Consider the following 20,336-nt stretch of genomic DNA (forward strand, 5'->3'; position numbering starts at 1 on the left):
TCGGCGGGGGGTCAGAGAATCCAGCCCCTGGTATCCTTTGATTAAACCATTTTGCACCTTCTCCAGTGCTGCTATTTATTTTTATGATAGAACTGTTCACAGTACTCTTAAGTGTGGTCTAACATGGTTCTATACATGTTTAACAAAACTCTGCTTTTCAATTCTATTCCTCTAGAAATGAACCTCAGTGCTATCCTTGCCTTTTTTAATAGCCTATCAAAAGAATGGCCATCTCATAATGACCAGAATATGGAGAGGTCAATGGTTAGTGTATTTGGATTGCCTTTCACTTAAACTTTCCAGCCTCAGGAGTGTGATATTAAATTACAGAGATACAAAACATCAAATTTGGATCGCATCTGCCCGACACACCCTTACATGATAAGGGGATTTGATAGTCGGGGAGACAAGACAATGCTCTTTGGGACTGTCTGAAAACAGATTGTTCCCATCATTTCCAAATCAAATTTTAGGTTTAATTTAAATAGATAATATGGAGCTGAACAGATACTCCGGTCTGTTAATGGAAGAATGTGCTCCACCACAGTGGTGATAAGACATGTGTGTGCCTGTGATTCCCTGCAATAGGAACTCTGACCACCTGTGAGCACTCAGCAAAGGTTAGAAGATTTATGGAGAAGTATAGGAAGTATTAGGAATGTCTACACTTTGCTTGCACCTAATTGAAGGAAAATTGAAAGAAGAGGAACTGCGTGGAGTGGATGAAAGGGAGGTGGGAATATATAATATATATATTTTTTAAATTGGGAGCACAACGCATCCTGTCTTTGAGGCCTAGGCCGGTTTTTCTGACCAATCACTGGTCTGCCCTGACCCTGATGCTCGCTGTGAGGGGTTGGAGGTGGCGAAACCGGTCAAGTCATCCGCCTGGCCGGGCCTAGGCTGTAGATCGCCTTAATGATGGTGAGACGGCATGGTGGAAGTAATCATGTCTCGGGCTTTGATCGTTGGAATTCTGAAGAGTGCTCATTGATCCTGTTTAACCTTGGCTTTTGCTTTCTTTATGCGTCCTGAAAGATGTCTTTATCATGAGGACTATTCTGCAATTCAGTTGTTACCTGGACATTGCTCGCTGATCATGTTGTGGCTTGCTGAATGCTGTCAGTGTCCGACAGGGGAGTGTGTAATATAGGTGTGATGGTCTGAACCACCGGTTATCCTAATGAGCAAGTTCTTGTTTAATTAAATATGGAAAATGGGATTTGTGCACAGCTTTAATACCAAATGTAATCATGCTTTATAGTTTCTTATAATCCTTGTGGTTGAGAGTGGGGGGTGTTCTTTGTCTCTCTTTCTCCCCCCGCCAGAGTTAGAGCTAATCCGTGTCAATTTTTACTTTTGATTTGAATTTAAGAATCCGATCTTTTATCCTTTAAAACCCTGGACAGACTTTGTGTTATCCTAGGGAGGACTGGGTTCTGTCCGACTCTTCCTTCAGGTTCAATTTGTCTTTTCTCCCATCATGGGTCTCTCTCTTCTCAGTAATATTGGAGCCGATAGAGTATCTTGTCTGTTATTAGAGCAGGCAGAATGGAGTCTGTCGACGTGGTTGAGGATGGTGGAGGAGGGGGTAGCCTTGGGTATCCTTTGTTAAGGGGTGATTTCCGCAGATTGAGTTGGCTGTTGCCTCAATTCTTCTCTCGTCTGGGTGAGCATGCTATTGGACCTGGTTCTGGTCAGGCCCAGTGGAACGGGGGGGGGTGCTGTAAAATGACGGGATTGGAGGACTGGCCCTTCCTCCCAGGACACCCATTTGATGGGTGTCTGATGGTTCTTCTTCTGGGGTCCCTTCCTGGCTAGGGCTGGAGTGTTATCCTTTCTCTCCTTTTGTGAGTTGAAGTGGTGCCTTGCCCTAGAATTGGTAGGGTAGGGTTTGATAGGGTATATGGGGTTTGGGAGTTGTATGAGAGGTCCTGGGTACATAATTTCCTGAATTGTTTTTAGGATGGTGCTGGGCTATGCCAGGACCATTGTTGTGATCGATATCCTGTCATCCCCGAGGATTGGGAGTGCCCTCTCCTGAGGGCACCTTCAGGAGGTGGGGTTGGGGGTAGGCGGTCTGGTGAGATTGGGTTTGGACCCCTCCCCCCTCCACCAGGTGTGAGGGGACTTAGATGAGCTGAGCGCTGCTCTGAGTAGGTATCCTGTTTTTTTCCCTGGAGTAGGTATGATGGCCCCTTGTTGATTGAGTAGTTGATTCTCTTTGTTGGTGTGTGTCGGGCAATTGCCCGAGAAATGTAGGGCCTTAGGTTAGATGATGTTTCCTTATCTGAGTGATTAGTTCTGATGGTTCATGCTCTCTTTCTTATTTTTCTCTTCTGGAAGGTCTTGGGGGTTGAGTCCTCTGGTTCGACTCTTGCTTAGTTTTAGTCTTTCCCCTGAGCTACTTAGAAGTGAAGTTTCTGGAAAGGTGGTTTCTGATAGCTCTAATCTTTTCTCTCTTCTCATCTTCAATGGGAGAACCTGGGTCTAAAAACAACTTGGACGTGTCGTTGCCTGCCCTCTTCATAATATCCTGGCTCCACAATTGATATTGTTTCTGTTCTGGGCCTGGATGGTGGTTAGATTGCGTTGTGAGGTAGTTTTGTAATTTCCCCTCAGAGCTGGGGTTCTCGTTGATTTTTCTTTTTTTGCAGTGCTGGGTGTGATGTATCTGTTACTGGCTCTTGCATGGTGCAGTTGGGTCTGATATCCAAGAGAGGTGGATATGTTGGGTTGCTGATACCTGTGGTGCTGCTGGAGCTAAGGGATTTGTGTGATGGTTTGTGTGATGGTGTGCACCTGACCTGGCTGCTGAAGTGGGAGGAAGTGCACCATCCTGTCATGTTTTTATGACTTTATCCTGCTCTTGTTGGGGTCGCATGGATATTCGGCTTCACCCAATGACCTACTGAGCCAGTCGTGGTGTCATTCTCCTGTCCCATTCTGTGCTCATTTACGTTGAGCCGATTTTTTTTTCTCACTTCTTACGTATGGCATTATTTTGTAACTTTTTTGCGTCTGTTTCTAAAATGTAAAATCGTATTAAATATAATTTTTGTTTTAAATTGGGAACACTGCCCTACTGCACAGGGGAGCAATGGGCTATATCCCCAAAATTCCAGTCTGCTTTGTCACTGGGAGCTGCCAAAGAAAGCCTACTGAGGATGATTCCACAAGTGCTGTAGCATGCTTCCGAGCACCTCGTGTCATAGCATCTTATGCAAAATCAGCCATTTGTCTTGTAAGATAAGCCTGACACCTGCTGGCTGAACTTCAAACTTCCCTCTCCGAACATAATAAAAAGGAAGATAACTAGACTGGCTAACTGGCTAGGGAGTTGTGTAGGGAAGCATAGCGTCAGCTGGAGTGGTAAAAATTTAGGCTTCTTAAATCGACGACTGCCTTTTGGAGAATTATAGAGTGCTTTAATGTGACTTTCAAAGGCAAACCCTGTTTATCTCTGCCACCTCCTCCAGCCCACAACCCTCCAAGTTTTCTGCACACTTTAAATTCTGGCCTCTTGTCCATCCACTTTGGATGCTGTTCTGCCATTGAAAGCTGTACCTTCACTGCATTGGCCCTAACTTCTCGAACTAACTCCCTAAATCTGTCTGCCACTCCATGTCTCTTGTCTCCTTTAAGGCACTCCTCAAAGCCTCTTCCTTTGGCTCATTGACCTAATAACTCCCTACTTGTCTCGGTTCAGATTTTGTTTAATAATGCTGTTTTGTTAAATGCCTTGGGTTGTTTTACTATTTTAAAGACGCCATGTGATATCAAATTGTTGTTGACGTGAAACCGCTCATGATGGTGTAGAACATTGATTTTTCACATTCTTAAACTAGATCTGAAACTGGATCTTCTGGGTGTCTGCACTGACTCATTTTAATGATGCTTTGTGTGGTGTGAGAGGAAAAATGTATTTAGATGTTCACCTTACACCTGTTCTGAGTGCTGTTTGGAAATTCTTTAAAGCATTAGAGACAACAGGTAAAGGTCAAACATTACAAAGTGTCATGCATGCTTTAGTAGCACATAAGCTGGAAAGAGGTGAAATAAGTGACGGAGAAATGACATCCAACACATTAGAAGAAGAGGTGGATAAAACGGCTTCAAAGTAGAAAAGAACATCGAATGTGAATGTGATAAGCAGGTAAGAGTATCAGGGTGTAGTTTCTAAAGTCAGACCAGGAAGGTACAGGATATTGATGAGATACTAAGGCCAATTCTGTACATTCAGATGGAGTGTGCATTTAAGGAAACAGAGTTTCAACATATGCTCACATTTGAGCGGTATTAGAAGCCAAGGATTGAAAGATTTGTGTGGAGAATGGGAGACAAAGCTGGGCTATGAGCCACAGGGAAGTTAACAATTCTTGGGGGTGGAAGGGAGATTTTCACAAAGCAGTCAGCCAGTCTGCAGTTCATGTCCCCTCTATAGAAGTATCAGTGAATATTGTACACCATGTTAAAAGAAATGCATATAAATTGATGTTTGACATCGAGGAATTTTAATCTTGAAACCTGATTAATATTCTATTTGATTTGCTCCCCCCAATGCACATTAGTATTCTTGTTGTGAAAAGATGGTTATTTTTCATGATAATTGGTTTCATTGTAAATGCAGTACAGGTTACAGATCCTGAGCAGGATGTTAATAGTTTGTTAGCACTTGCGAGAATAAGCAGCACCATAATCACATAGTGAGATGAGTCCTCCAGGGTTCAAATCTAATTTATTATTTGGAATTATCATTGCATCGAGCAGCCAATTGTAAACGTGGATATAACTTGTTGCTGAAATGAGGTGTCTAGTTAGACTTTATGTGAAGTAAGACCAAAATATTGGGAGTAAAAGTCCATTCTTTGATGACATCACGTGATGGAAGCAGGACCAAAAGCAGTGAGTAACTGAAGTATGAGACTGACTGCAGTCCTGTTTGGGACAATATCGATTGGTTTATTCCTTGGTTTTGGTTTGTTTTGCAAAATCTTGAAATATCTCCATATGAGGTCCAAAGAGATCTGCCACCAGGCCATCCCAAAAAGTGTGTCTCGGTAATCCCAAACTGAACCCAATACCTCCCTCTGGTTAATCCTAACATTTGACTCCAATTAATCTCAAGACCTGACTCTAGTTGATTCCGAAATCAGGCTCTAGTTAATTACTTTTAGCTCCAACTTCCTGGTTATCAAACCTCAAAAATACAATTTCTTGAATTGAGCATTTTATTTAAGCTTACTCTGTTTATAATAATGTTTTTTCTCTCTCCTTAATCAGAAAGGAAAAGTGAAGGAAGCAGCGCAACGATACCAATACGCATTGAAGAAGTTCCCACGAGAAGGATTCGGAGAGGATTTGAAAACTTTTCGGGAGCTGAAGGTGTCCCTATTGCTGAACCTCTCACGATGTCGGAGGAAAATGAATGTATGTCCAATGGCCTCTTTGGTAAATAAGAAAGCGCAGGGTGCTTCCCTTAAAGCTAAAGTGTCACCGATCTCCTAACACATTAGACAGCTTTTCATGACTAAGAAAGGTTTTGCCTCGTATTATAACCACAATACACGTGTGTAAGCTACATTATCAATTTTGGGTGCATTAGTATGTATTGCTCTGCATAATAGAAATTAAATAATGCCAGTGAATATGGTAATAATGGGGTGAATTTTACAAATGCCATTGAGTGGCGCATATTTCTGGACTTTAGACATAGAGGTCAGTGCCTTCTGTAATGCTTTACTGGCCACAGTGTATGAGGTACGCATTGACCTCTATCTGGATTCCCAATAATCACAAGTAACTCTGCACGAAGAGGATTAATCCTAAATTCCTCCCGATATGTCATCAGTAATGCAGTAATTCTGTAATAATTTCCTTAAAAGCAATAATTCTTAAATCATGCAAAAAATAATAATTTACAATGCTGTCAATGTTTGCTATTTTGTAACGAAGGATCAATGGAAAGGTTTATTTTTCCTCAACTGCCAGTGCTTAATTAAAACGGAGCTGCGTCTGAGCCTAACAACCGTGTACTAATGTTGCCACAATCCATAGCAGCTAGTAAAAACCACAGGTGTGCAGCCGGAAGCAAACACTGATTACAATAGAGAGCTGTTGTGGTAAGACTCTGAACTGAAGGTTTGGCTTCTATAACGTGTTCATGAGCAGTACTGTAACCTGAAGGGCAGGAAGTTACCTCATTGCCAAAAGCTGCGGTTAATATTTGCAATGTCATGCCTTAGGAATGAACTGATTTCAAAAGAGGTTTTTGCCTCATTGTCATAAGGTTCTTGTAGAGGCTGAGCATAAGCAGGCAGGTAGTGTCTGCACAATTGGCCTCTGACATCTCTTGCAGAAAGCAATTGCTTGCTGACAACATTAGCAGGCAACGCTGAAGATGATTTTCTCGTACATGATTGCTCTGATGCAATTTATATTAATGGGTTTTGTCCAAGGTTATAACAATTGTAACTGCATCCTTTGCTTGAATTATCACGTTCAGAGTTTAAATTGACCTTATGGTCTGGATTTTGAATTAGAAACTGGATTTGATTGTGCATCTGGCTTAATGCAGTCGCTTGGGATTGGGTGTAACTGGAAGTTATGGGCTTGGCTGTTGTCTGACTCAACAGCTTCTGTCGCTGTACAGTTGATTGACAGCTTGAACACTAAATGTCATGCTACTGTATCTCCGTTCAATTGTTTCAAAAGAAAATCACACATTTTGTATTTATTCCCCTCTCTTTTAAGGTTTTCCTTCTAGGATGCATAATTTCACAGTAGACTGGGCAGTTAGATGGACTGCTGAATGTAGTGTGTTTTAACTTGAAATTAGCATTCAAAAGCAGGCTGCATTAAATCTATCAACCTCTGTGACCTTAATCCTGAAAACTTCCCTTGAGGACATGATTGAGATCAAACACTTTTTAAAAAAAATAATATTTATTCAAATTTTCAACAAATTTTAGCCAACAAAACAAAGGAAAAACAGAAAAACCAATACAAAAGCAATAAATTAACAAAAATAATGAACATGAAACCATGAAACCACACACCCATCCCCCATAACGAACAAATAACCACCCCCCCAACCCCACCCCCCGGGTTGCTGCTGAAGTTGACTGCACCCTAATGCTCCGCCAGTAAGTCTAGAAACGGCTGCCACCGCCGGAAGAACCTTGCACCGACCCCCTCAGGGCAAACTTAACCCTCTCCAGCTTAATGAACCCTGCCATGTCGCTGACCCAGGATTCCGCGCTTGGGGGCTTCGCATCCTTCCACTGTAAAGGAATCCTGGCCGGGCTAGCAGGGACGCAAAGGCCAGAATTCCGGCCTTTTTCGCCTCCTACACTCCCGGCTCCGATGCTACCCCGAAAATTGCGAGCCCCCAACCCGGCTCCACCCTGGAGTCAACCACCCTTGACAAGGTCCCTGCAACACTCCTCCAAAAGCCCTCCAATGCAGGACACGCCCAGAACATGTGTGTGTGGTTTGCTGGGCTCCCCGAACACCTGCCACACCTGTCCTCTCGCCCAAAGAACTGGCTCAGCCTTGTCCCAGTCATATGCGCCCTATGCAGCACCTTTGGTTGGATTAAACTAAGCCGCGCGCAAGAGGAGGAGAAATTCACCCTCCCTAGAGCATCCGCCCACGTCCCCTCCTCGATCTCCTCTCCCAGCTCCTCCTCCCACTTCTCTTTCAGCTCTTCCACCGAGGCCTCCTCCTCCCCTGCATCACTTGATGGATTGCCGAGATCCTCCCCTCACCGATCCACATCCCCGAGAGCACCCTGTCCTGAACCCCACTTGGCGGCAACAGTGGAAACTCCGCCACCTGCCGCCTAACAAACGCCCTGATCTGCATATACCTGAAGGTGTTCCCTGGGGGGAGACCCCACCTCCCCTCCAACTCCTCTAAGGTCGCAAACTTCCCATCGAGAAAGAAGTCCCCCATCCGCCTGATACCTGCCCTGTGCCAGCTCAAAAGCCCTCCGTCCATCCTCCCTGGTACAAACCGGTGTCCCCCGTATCAGAGATCAAACTGAAGCCTTCACCTCCCCCCTATGCCGCCTCCACTGCCCCCAGATTTTGAGGGTAGCCACCACTACCGAACTCGTAGGATACCTTGCTGGGGGGAGCGGCAACAGCGCCATCACCAGCGCCTCTAAGCTCGTGCCCACACAGGACGCCGCCTCCAACCTCTTCCATGCCGCCCCCTCCCCCTCCATCACCCACCTACGTATCATTGCCACATTCACAGCCCAGTAGTACCCACACAGGTTGGGCAGCGCCAACCCTCCCACTTCCCTACCCTGCTCCAGGAATTCCCTCCTCACCCTCGGGGTCTTCTGCACCCACACAAACCCCGTAATACTCCCACTGACCCTCCTGAAAAAAGCCTTCGGGATCATGATGGGTAGACACTGGAATAGGAACAAAAACCTCGGGAGCACTGTCATTTTAACCGACTGGACCCTGCCCGCCAGGGAGAGTGGCAACACATCCCACCTCCTAAACTCCTCCTCCATCTGCTCCACCAGCTTCGTAAAGTTTAGCCTATGCAGGGCCCCCCAGCTCCTGGCTATCTGGACCCCCAGGTATCTGAAGCTCCTCTCTGCCCTTTTCAGCGGAAGCTCCCCTATCTCTCTCTCCTGGTCCCCCATATGCACCACGAACAGCTCACTCTTCCCCACATTGAGCTTATACCGAGAGAAGTCCCCGAACTCCCCAAGAATCCTCATTACCTCCGGCATCCCCACCGCCGGATCTGCAACGTACAACAATAAATCGTCTGCGTACAACGACAGCCGGTGCTCCTCCCCCCCCCCCTCCCCTCCCCTGCACTATCTCCCTCCCCCCCTCCCCTCCCCTGCACTATCCCCCTCCAGTTCCTCGATTCCCTCAGCGCCATGGCCAGGGGTTCGATTGCCAACGCAAACAGAAGGGGAGACAGGGGGCACCCCTGCCTCGTCCCCCAGTACAACCGAAAGTTCTCTGACCACCTCCCCATTCGTCACCACACTCGCCACCGAGGCATCATACAACAGTCTCACCCACCTAATAAATCCCTCACCAAACCCGAACCTCCTCAAAACCTCCCACAGGTATCTCCACTCTGCCCTGTCAAAGGCCTTCTCCGCATCCATTGACGCCACTATCTCGGCCTCCCCGTCCACCGCCGGCATCATTATGACATTAAGGAGCCACCGCATATTAACGTTCAACTGCCTCCCCTTCACAAAATCTGTTTGATCCTCGTGAATAACCTGCGGCACCACATCCTCCACCCTCCTGGCCAATATCTTAGCCAGCAGTTTCGCGTCCACATTGAGGAGCGAAATCGGCCTGTATGACCCACACTGGAGGGGGTCCTTATCCCGCTTCAGAATCAATTAAATTAACACCCTGGACATCGTCGGGGGCAAAGCCTCCCCCCTGCCTTGCCTCATTCAAGGTCCTCACTAGCAGCGGGCCCAGCAGGTCTGAAAACTGCTTATAAAATTGCACCGGGAACCCATCGGGCCCCGGTGCCTTCCCTGACTGCATACTCCCCATCACATTGACAGGCTCCTCCAGCTCAACTGGCGCCCCCAGACCCTCCACCTGCTCCTCCCCTACTCTCGGCAACTCTAGCTTGTCCAAAAAGCGGTCCATTCCCCCCTCCTCCCCAGGTTGCACTGACCGGTATAACTCCTCATAGAAGGTCCTAAACACTCCGTTAATGCCCCTTGCAGTCCGCACCAGACTCCCTCCTCCATCCCTAACTCCCCCTATCTCCCTCGCCGCCTCCCGCTTCCAGAGCTGGTGGGCCAGCATCCAACTCGAGATCAAACACTTGCCATGCAGGAAGTCACAAATCTGATTCTGTGTCTTGACTGCTCAATGACAGAGCATATCGCTACACTCACTAATTCCTGGTACAGTCATTAACAAATTATCGTATTTTTGGTTAGGGAAAAATACTTACATATGATAATGATGAACTGCTTTCCAAAATAAAGGATCAAAACATTCAATAGGACCATAGAATTCCTACAGTGCAGAAGGTGACTATTCAGCCCATCGATCCTGCAACGACCCTCTGAAAGAGCACCCTACCTAGGCCCAGTCTCCTGCCCTATCACGGCAACCACACCTAACCTGCACAACCCTGCACACTAAGGAGCAATTTTAGCATGGCCAATCCAACTAAGCTGTACACCTTTAGACTGTGGGGGGAAAACCAGAGCTCCCGGAGGAAACCCACTTAGGCACAGGAGAATGCAAACTCCACGCAGTCACCCAAGGCCGGAATTAAACCCAGGTCCCTGATGCTGTGATGCAGAAGTGCTAACCACTGTGTCACCGTGTCACCCTTGTAATTTAATTCTGCCATTTTTGAAACAAAAGTTTGGTAGGTTGTTCACTGCACTATAAATACAGCATATTATAGTTGGATGATAAAGAACATTATGAAAGCATTACTTCTCCATATGACATCTCACTGACTTTGGGTTGGATGTACCAATTCACCCACGCTGAGCCTATATTTTGAATGAAATTCAGAGGCTGGGATGCCATTCCTGACATCAGGTGGAAATGAACACCACTGCATCTTCTCTTTCAACCTCTTCCAATGCATTTATAATTAAAATTCCAATTACCAGCAGTTTGCATTCCAAGCACGTGTGATGCAGCTGCAGGGGAAGCTTTTCATGGTGAAACACACCATCAAACAACAATGCAGCATCTGTGTGCAGCTTATTAAAGAGCCTCCTTTCAAACAAGGCACTGCATCACTGCCACGACTCTCAATTGTTTGAGTGGCATATTCTTTGGAAACCAAAGAGAAAATACTGTAAAATCTCAGCAGGTCTGACAGCATCTGTAGGGAGAGAAAAGAGCTAACGTTTCGAGTCCAGATGACCCTTTGGCCATATTCTTTAGAGAGATGAGTTACTGCCAAAGCAGACCAACCCCAAGGTTCAGTGATGCCTCCCTTCAAGTTCTCCTCGAGGCCATCAGGGTAAGGCGGGAGATTCTCTTTCCTGAAGATGGCACAAGAAGGCCCTCCCAGCACACCAAGACAGCCTGGACCGAGGTGGCAGAGGAGGTGAATTACTGTGGGGTCACCGATCGAACCTGGGTCTAGTGCAGGAAATGACCTCTTCCAATCTACAAAGGCAAGTACCAGTATCATATCTTCAACAGGAATCTCATATATGATCATCAATGCAAGTGGGCAGCAATGCTAGAAGAGCGAATGCATGATCAGTCTTAGTGTCACATGGCACTTGAAGCTGAAGTTTGCCTTTAGTGCGTATTTGGATGCAGTGTATGAATGAAAGCTGAGTATGTGGGATGGAGACAAGGTCGTTAGGTATCACTTGACATGCCGCTAAGTCTGCACATTGTCATGCAGGACACGCAAACCTATAATTCTCATAAGAGGAGACACACAGAAGGAGGAGTTCCAGTTCTGAGGCTCCTCTCAGCCACCAAGGAAGAGGCAATGGAAATCACTGGTGAGGAGGGAGTGCAATCAGTGGCTGATGTGGAGGCTGAACCAGCCAGGAATAAAGAGGAAGAGGGAACGATACTACAATGGCAAATGGCCACACAGCATGGATGTGATGAAATGAGAAGTGCTCAAACTGTGATGAGTCTTCATGTAAATCTTACATATGACCATGCAGGTTAACAGAAGTATGCCATTCAGTCCTTCAAGACTCTGCTTTCAGCTCGACCCCCATAATCTTTGAACCTCCCCCACCCCCATGTCTATCAGTAATCTTTTTATCCTCCACTACAGAACATTACCATCCAAGGACCAGATCCCAGCCAAGGCGGGAGCCAGAAGACTCCACTCCTGTGGACGAAGCAGCCAGTCCTCCAGGGGATCGTCATCTGCCTTAACATTCACCTCCACTAGCACAGTTACACTCAGACATGGTTGCATGTCGATTTGGGAGTGCAATATGATTAGCACATTACAGGCACATTGCAGCAACTGAGGGAGGGCTGCTGGGGACCAGGCTCCTGCTGAGTCTTGTGCCGATGCCAGGACTCTTGTTGCAGCCACAAGAAGCCTTTGGGCTATGCAGCAGAGGCAAGGGAAAAATATAACATATGCTAGCAATTATGCACCGTTTTAGATATGGGGTATGGAGGAGTCCATATCCACCATGAGTTGTGCCATAACCTAGGCATTTGAGTGGACAGGATGGCGACCACCATGAGAACCAGATCGCACCTTCAGTCCATATATGCTCTGACCTTCATTTCATCGCTGTAGTTGTGGGCTCAGTGGTGCAACGGTCACTAGGCAAGAGGGGATCGAGGCCCCTGGACATCCTTCCAGATGCCCCTTCCTCTCAAGGAAGTGTCATTGCACACCTAGATGGAGGAGAAGCATGTGTCAACTGCCCTGGAGCTTTCATCTCAAGACAGCCACAGCATTAGTGGCGTCTGCTCATCCCCTCTACCATTGATCCCAACAGCTCCAGCAGGCCCGGCCGAGGGGGGCACCAGTGCAGGAGCCCGCAGTGGACTGGAGACCTCAGGTCTCCAGAGGACACCTACCATAGCCATCCAAGGTAGTTGGGCATAAAACTGAGCAGACTGCTTCCAGCTGATGTTGGGGTTGTACCGTGACATAGTGATAGAAAACAAAAATATGGCATACTTGCTTTTAGTAGCCAAGTCATAGAGTTTAAGAGCAGGGAGGCTATGCTGGAGCTGTATAAAATATTGGTTAGGCCACAGCTAGAGTATTCTGTGCAGTTCTGGAATCCACAGTATAGGAAGGATATGATAGCACTGGAAAGGGTGCAGTGGAGATTTACCAGGGTGTTATCTGGGCTGAAGAGTTTTAGTTATGAGGAGAGAGTGGACAGACTTGGATTGTTTTCCTTGGATATTTCTGAACAAGCTTGTTTGAGCTTTCCAGCCCTTCTTACTACACAGCAGAGTGTCTGTTGAAATTCACCCTCGTTTTTATATTTTATCAATTAAAGTGCTTTTGGGCAAGGAAAAGGGACATCGTCCCTTCCCCTTCCCATTTGGTCACAAATTTAAGTTCTGCCTTTTGGGATTTAGCTTTTCTTGACTCTGACATGTCTATTTTATTTCACTATTCCCAATCAGCAGACTAGGTAGTATCTAAATAGTGATAGAAAATCTACACAATTTGTGTGAATTCAGGGCGTCCTCCTCACAGGAAACTTCACCACTCTGCACTTCATTTCCCTTGCACCGGCTCGGAGAGAGTGTGTGACTATCTGTAGTGCGTGCCCTCTTGCCTCCTAAAGCAGAGCTTCACAAAATGTACTCTGCTCCCTCTGGGGTCTCCCACGGAGGAGCTTCACCGAGTGTACAACACTCCCTCCCTCCCTCTAGAGCAAAGCTTCACAAAATGTACTTCACTCCCCCACCACACTAGGGAGCAGCTTCACAGAATGTACTTCGCTGCCTTTCGGGTCTCTAGAGAGCAGCCTCTCTCCCCCCACACACTCCCTTAATCTGGTCTGGTTTACTCTGAATCAAATCCACCCATTTGTCAGCTTAATTACCCACTCGCACCGAGTCAGGGGTACAATCAAAGATAAAAGTCACCAAACTGAGATCTTGTCCTTGTGCCTAGCCAAGGCAACCATCTTCTGCTGCCAAAGACTGTTTTGGGGAAAAGTACAGCTATTCGATCTTAGTATACTTCACTCTCCCACTCATGTGAAACCAGGCAAAGACTTGGAGTTATAAACTCGGCGTTTATTATAATACTTTAAGCATGGCTAATGGCATTCCAAGTTGGGAATGCCAGAGATCTCTGATTCAGGAATTATACAGTTATACTTCAGATTTGGTTAAAAGAAATTAGCATTGCCAATTATTTGTTACTAGTTATCTGTGCCCAATCATGATTATCAATTATGGTTACATCATGTATAGTATATGAGAACGACTAACCAATTATCACTGGTGCATGCCTATTTAATTATAATATTCCACCAGTACAAAGACACGTACATGCTGTCTCCTAATATTTATCACTGGCTCCCCATTATCAAGACTGTGGCTACTGATTATCTATCCTGTTTGAGCATAATGTTCATTCCAAGGTAAACAGTCCGCTGCAATAACAATTCTGGATGATTATGACTTCTCCACAGATAACATGACACCATTGCAAAAAATTGTGAAAAGATCCTTCTTGAGAAAGACCATCTGCTGCTCACCTTCTCCCTGGGCCTCATCACCAGCGAGATGTGTCCTTGGGCATGCTTCCTGCAGTGCTTGTGTGTATAATACAGATCGATATAAAGTGTTTAATCCCTTCAGCACTTATAGAATAAATTACGTTTTTAAAACTAATTTCAATATAAGGTCTAAACCAGGCTCTGACTCAATATCAGTAAAAACAAAATTAACCTACCTCTCCATGCAACCTCCTGGTGGAGATAATACTAGCATTATTCCAATCCCCTGCAACACAATAATGTTACAACTGACTGAAAGACAAATGTCCGCAACCCAGTCGTGAAACGCAACTATTTCTATTTTAATTATCTCAGAAACCAGATACCCATTAACAACCTAACCAGGAAGTACATCAAACTTACTGTAATTTAAAATCCGGCTTGAGTATGAAAAATCAACGAGATAGCATTTCTCTAGTTAAATAATATTGAGTTGGTGAAACTTTGTGGTGTCAAGAGTGCATTATCAGAATTGATAGAGTTTTAAGGTCATGCACAATACAGCAATACAGGAAGAAATTTGTTGTTCTTACTCTGTTTATTGTGTAAGCTTTTGTACACTATTTGAAATTAGTATGTTTTCTTACTAAACCTCTACAGCTGAAAATGTTGCATTCCTTTTAAATCATTTTTATAAATCGAGAAACTCATGGCATAAATCAGAACCAGATATTATTGTTTTCAATATGTAAAAATTAACAGTGAAGCTTTATCCCAATTGATTTCTGAAGTTAAGTGATCCTTCAATTCAGAGTGAGGCAACTTGTGTGTGGCTATGCTATCTCATCGCAGATGAGCCAAACTAACTCCATATAGCAAGTCATTTCACAGTTCATCCTGGCCTCCATTACTCCATAATCAATATTTTGAACATCACAGTGTGTATGGAATGTATGTTCAGACTGGACAATCAATGCCACTTTAAGCTGGGCCCCTGAAATATACCAGCATGATCCCATGCCAGGCAATTTAGTATGCTCATGATGACTCCCTTTTACTTTCACATCGGTCACATCAGTGATATATGAAGGCTGCAAAGAACCAGAAAACACTGCAAGTGGTTAATAGAGTAGCTGACTCTGTAATTGAACACCAGTAATAGTATTAATCTCTACTGTGTCATGTCTGGGAATTCAGAATTGTGAATCAATCAAAAGTCTTGACTTGCACTCTTGTCCTTCACGTGGAATAGACTTCAATTTCTGGTACAATGCAAATAGTTCTTTGTTGCTTGGTCCTGACACATTTTAATCTGTCAAATAAAGGAGAGCGAGAAACAATTGAGCTGAAAGTGATTTCCAGCATGATTGTTGATTTAATTTCCCTCTCTCTGACACAGTACCCCAAAATTATTACTATGTATATCTTGTTTTCTGCAGGATTTTGGGATGGCTGAGGAATTTGCAACCAAAGCATTGGAGCTGAAACCCAAGGCATATGAAGCTTATTATGCCAGAGCTAGAGCAAAGCGGAGCAGCAGGTAAAGGGGAGAGGAAAAAAAGTGTTTTGCAAAATATTGAGGTGCTCTTCATGTACTACTGTCTAACCATGTTTTGCCATTCCTATCCAGTCAACAGGATTCTCAAAACGCTTTATCATTTCTGCACCAAAATGCAACAGGCCAGATTTGCTGGAGCAGGGCATCTCATGGGGTATCCCATTGGTTAGACATTTTCCTGAAACCTTTAGCTTGAAATCATTTGGGCACTGTAACTTGCTGGAAGTACGGTATGATAAAAATGACACGGGCAATAGGACATCGGGGATCTTATTGAACAGCAAGACCAAAAGTCTATGATTGAAAACGAAAAAGAGGAACGGCAAAGAAAGAAATCAGATGAATTAGAATCAAATCAGGTATAGAAAAATAAATAGAGGGCGAGAACGAAGATTGATAAGAGAGGGGGAAAACAAGATTGAATTAAGAGAGTGGAAAAAGACACAAACTGTATGAAAAAATAATTAGAACTTTGCGTTTTTTTTAAATCTGTAAAATTAATTCACTAGCCAAAGAAATGACATTCCCACAATTTGTAAAAACAATAGGGTAAATAAGGGAGAGATGCTGCTGTGAGCAACATAAATAGTCCAACAATTTCTGGAAATTCACAACTAGTAGCGTATCCCTTAATCCTTTGGATTTTCTGTTCAATTTGAACATTAATAAATGGGGTTAGCTGTCAACCGATTGTGAATTTTGTATCAAAGTCCAACCAATCAAATTTACAGTGTTCTCAATAATTGAAAGGATAATCAAAAGTTTGAAAAGTGGATTGCAAGATGAAATTATCATTAAACATTAGCAAATATTTTTCAAAATAATTAATCGTAGAAAAAGTGCAAGTCTCTTCAAAGCTTTACAGGTCAATCAGTCCTCAGAATTAAATAAAACCTTCTGATCAAATGGTGCATTAGAAAAGACACCCCTGAATCTGCATTAAAATCGGTATGAAATGCGGTTCTAAAAACTTTTATAACGTACCCTGCTGCAGAACATTATAGTTGGGCTTTGAAGGCCACATGCCCCCACCGCCCACCTGGGCCTGATCCATGTCATTCTGCAGAGCTGCTGAAGAGAGGCAAACAAATTCCTTGCTGTAAGGGAAGAGACTCCCTTTGACCACTTTCTTTTAATAATCAGTCATTAGTACAGGCAGGGAAGGTGCATGCAAACATAAGAAATAGGATCAGGAGTCGGCCATTTGGCTCTTTGAGCCTATTCTGTTGTTCGATCATTCTGCCTTAACTCCAACTCCAATTTCCCACACTATCCCCATAACCCTGACTTCATTTCGATTCAAGAACCTGTTAACTTCTGTTTTGAATATACTCAACAGCAGAACACCCACAGTTCTCTGAGATAGAGAATTGCAGAGATGCACAACTTTTGAGTGAAAAGATTTCTCCTCTTCTCAGTCCTATATGGCACACGCCTTATTCTGAGAGTGTGACCCTGAGAGTGACCACATGTTCCAGATTTGTCAGCCTTGGAAAACATTTCCTCGGTATCCACCCTGTCGGGCCCCTTAAGAATTTTAAATGTTTCAAACAGATCATCTCTCATTCTTCTAAACTCCAGGAAATAAATATAGATCTAGTCTACTTAATCCTCATTGGACAATCCTCTCATCCCAGGAACTAGCCTAGTGTGGAGAGAACAAAGAAAAAGTGATTAAAATCCATTCCGTAATAACTGTGCAATATGGAGCCCAATTTGAATCTGATATTTTAAATTATCCCTTCCAAGTTATTATATTGGTGCAAATCAGTCTTGGTTAAAATCTGTTTTCATGCACAAGCCATGAAATATGAAACTGAAACTCCTTTAGCAGATTAAGCAGGGCTTAATCTAGATAGCCCTCTAGTGGATCTTGTGTGTTAGCAAATGTACCACTTTTCCAAACTCCTTCAACACAAATCATCTTCACAAAAGCTTACACTGATTTTGTTTTTTGTTTGCTACGTATTACAATGCATTGTGCACTACCCCAAACATTTTTCAGTGAAGACACTGGCCGGGATTGTCCTCCCAAATCAGCAAGGCCGATGTTGGACCGGAACAGCAGTGTCGAAACCACCAAATTCTAATCAATCTGAGCCCAGAGCATCACCCATTAATCAGGCTCCTGATAGGGTAACTACAAGACATGTGAGGCAGCACCAAGAAGACCTTTTTAAATCCTCATTGGAGCAATGAAGAACTGTTGCAAAGATCACTAATGAAGCAGCATGTTATATTATGAGAAGGAATGACTTGTGTTTTAAAGCTAAATAGTTAACTATGAGAAAATTAAGGCAGAGCTGGCTCAGGTGAACTGGGAAACAAGGTTAAAATGTAGAACAGTAGAGATGCTGTGGCAGACTTTTAAGGAGATATATTTAATAATGCTTGGAATAGATTTATTCCAGAGGGAAATAAAGGCTCTTTGAGAAAGATGTATTATCCATGGCTAAATAAGGAATATAAAGATAGTATCAAATCGAATGAAACCCTGCCACTGTTAGTGGTAAGTCTGTAAGGGTCCTTCCTGTATACTCCCTGTTTATTCCCTTATTTCCCCTTTAATTTTTGCTGTTACATTTTTGATTCATGGATGTTTAACGGTCACCTCACTTTAAATCAAGCAGCATGCATCTTTAATTCAAACAGGAAGAATCCGGAAGGCTGTGCTGGTTTAAACAAGCTGAAGACCTGCCGGCTCTAAAGAGGAAGATGGGGTTGGGACTTGGTTTGATTGATTGGCTGGTGGCCAATGGATTGGCCCTTGTACCCTGCCCATTATTAGGTGGGGATTGGATCCTATTCCACTAGGATGTTTTTTTCAGAGTCCCAAGGTTTGAATTTGTTTTCAGTTTTGATTCTAGCAACACAGTGGAGGGTTCCAGTTAACATTCCCAGAAAGTTCCTGATAACTCTCTCCAGAAAGATCCAGATAACTCTCTCCAGAAAGATCCAGATAACTCTCTCCAGAAAGATCCAGTTAACACTCTCCAGAAGGCCACTCTGAGAGCTGCCTCGCTCTCCAGAAAGCCTCTAGGTGTTGTTTTCCTGGAACCAGAGAGGCCTGAAGACAACCTACAAACTGAAAACACAGTTTGATGAGAAATAAGGGGTTGGATTCTCTCACCCCGGGGCCGGGCCGGAGAATCACCGAGACCGGCACGAGTCGCGCCACGCCACCCTGACGTCAGTCCGTCGATTCTATGGAGAAGAGAACTGGTGCCATTGGCGCCGGCGCGATCGATGCGCCACCGGTCGAGGGCCACTCTACGGGGCCCCCCTGACGATTCTCGGTCCAGGATGGTCCGAGTGGCCACGCCGAATCCAGCTGGTGCCGTCCACACCTGCTCTTAGCTGGCAGGATTTTCAGCGTGGATGCGTGTGGGGGCGGCCTGGTTGGCGGGGGAGGGCCTCTGTTGTGGCCTAGCCCATGATCGGGGCCTGCCGATTGGCGGGCCGGTCTCTCGGGCTGGGGGCCTCTTTTTTCCACACTGGCCCCTGGAGCGCTACGCCATGTTGTGTCGGGGCCGGCGCGAAGAAGGAAGCCGCTGCGCATGCGTGGCAATCACTATGGTCCCACTGCACATGCGTGAGCCTGCGGTGCTCATCTGACACCGGGGATTGGCAGCTGGAGCGGCGTGGGTCGCTCCAGTGTCATAATGGTGCCCTGTACGGGTCAGAATTGCTGCTCCTGAGGCCATGTTGACGCCATCGAGAAACGCGATGGTGTTTACATTGAGTCAACATCGAGCCTCAGGATCAGAGAATCCCGTCCAAAGTGCCTATCCAGGAAAAGCTATGACTAATGCATTTCTAAACTATAGAGTACCTCATAGAGTCCTACAGCACAAAAACAGCCCTTCGGCCTATCACGTCTGCATGAGTCAAAAACAATAATCCTGATCCCATTTGCGAGCACTTGGTCCAAAGCCTTCTATGCCTTAGGATAGCACGTGCACATCTAAATACTTCTGAAATGTTACAAGGGTCTCTTCCTCCACCATCTTTTCAGGCAGCGTGTTCCAAACTCCCACACTCTCTGGGTGAAAAGGTTTTTCCTCGCATCCCCTTTAAACCTCCCAGCCCCTTGCCTTAAATCTAGGCCCCCTGGTCATTGATCCCTCCACCATGAGGAAATGTTTCTTCCTGTCTATCTATACACCTCTTAGTTTATATCAATCATGTCCTCCTCGGACTCCTCTGCTCCAAGGAAAACACCCCCGACTATCCAATCTCCCTTCATAACTAAAACTCTCCAGCTCAGGCAACATCCTGGTAAATCTCCTTTTTTTCCTTTATTAATTTATGGGATGTGGGTGTCCGTGGCGTGGCCAGCATTACCCATCCCTGAGAGCATTTAAGAGTCAACCACATTTCTGTGCGTGTGGAGTCGCATATAAGCTAGACCTGGTAAGGATGACATTTCCTTCCCTAAAGGCACCAGTGAACCAGATAGGTTTTTGCAACAATTGATAATGGTTTCATGGTCTCATCATTTGACTTTTAATTCCAGATTTTTTATTTATTTTTTAACTTTTCTAATTAAGGGGCAATTTAGCATGGCCAATCCACGTACCCTGCACATCTTTGGGTGAGACC

At 44.9% G+C, this 20,336-nt stretch overlaps 1 protein-coding gene across 17 annotated transcripts in view; it reads left to right on the forward strand.

Annotated features, from left to right (window-relative positions):
• tanc2a (tetratricopeptide repeat, ankyrin repeat and coiled-coil containing 2a) overlaps positions 1-20,336 on the forward strand; it is a 1,067,833-nt gene that overhangs the window by 1,026,671 nt on the left and 20,826 nt on the right. For 9 of the 17 annotated variants that reach the window (XM_038778854.1, XM_038778853.1, XM_038778860.1 and 6 more), the window contains 2 exons: positions 5,284-5,451; positions 15,616-15,716. In XM_038778854.1, the coding sequence (XP_038634782.1) occupies positions 5,284-5,451; positions 15,616-15,716 (269 nt within the window). Of the gene's footprint in view, positions 1-175; positions 265-5,283; positions 5,452-15,615; positions 15,717-20,336 lie in introns of those variants that run through there. The other 8 variants (XM_038778857.1, XM_038778862.1, XM_038778863.1 and 5 more) reach the window with 2 other exon arrangements.

The sequence above is a fragment of the Scyliorhinus canicula genome, chromosome 19 (assembly GCF_902713615.1).
Source record: "Scyliorhinus canicula chromosome 19, sScyCan1.1, whole genome shotgun sequence".
In the NCBI taxonomy this organism is placed as follows: Eukaryota; Metazoa; Chordata; class Chondrichthyes; order Carcharhiniformes; family Scyliorhinidae; genus Scyliorhinus; species Scyliorhinus canicula.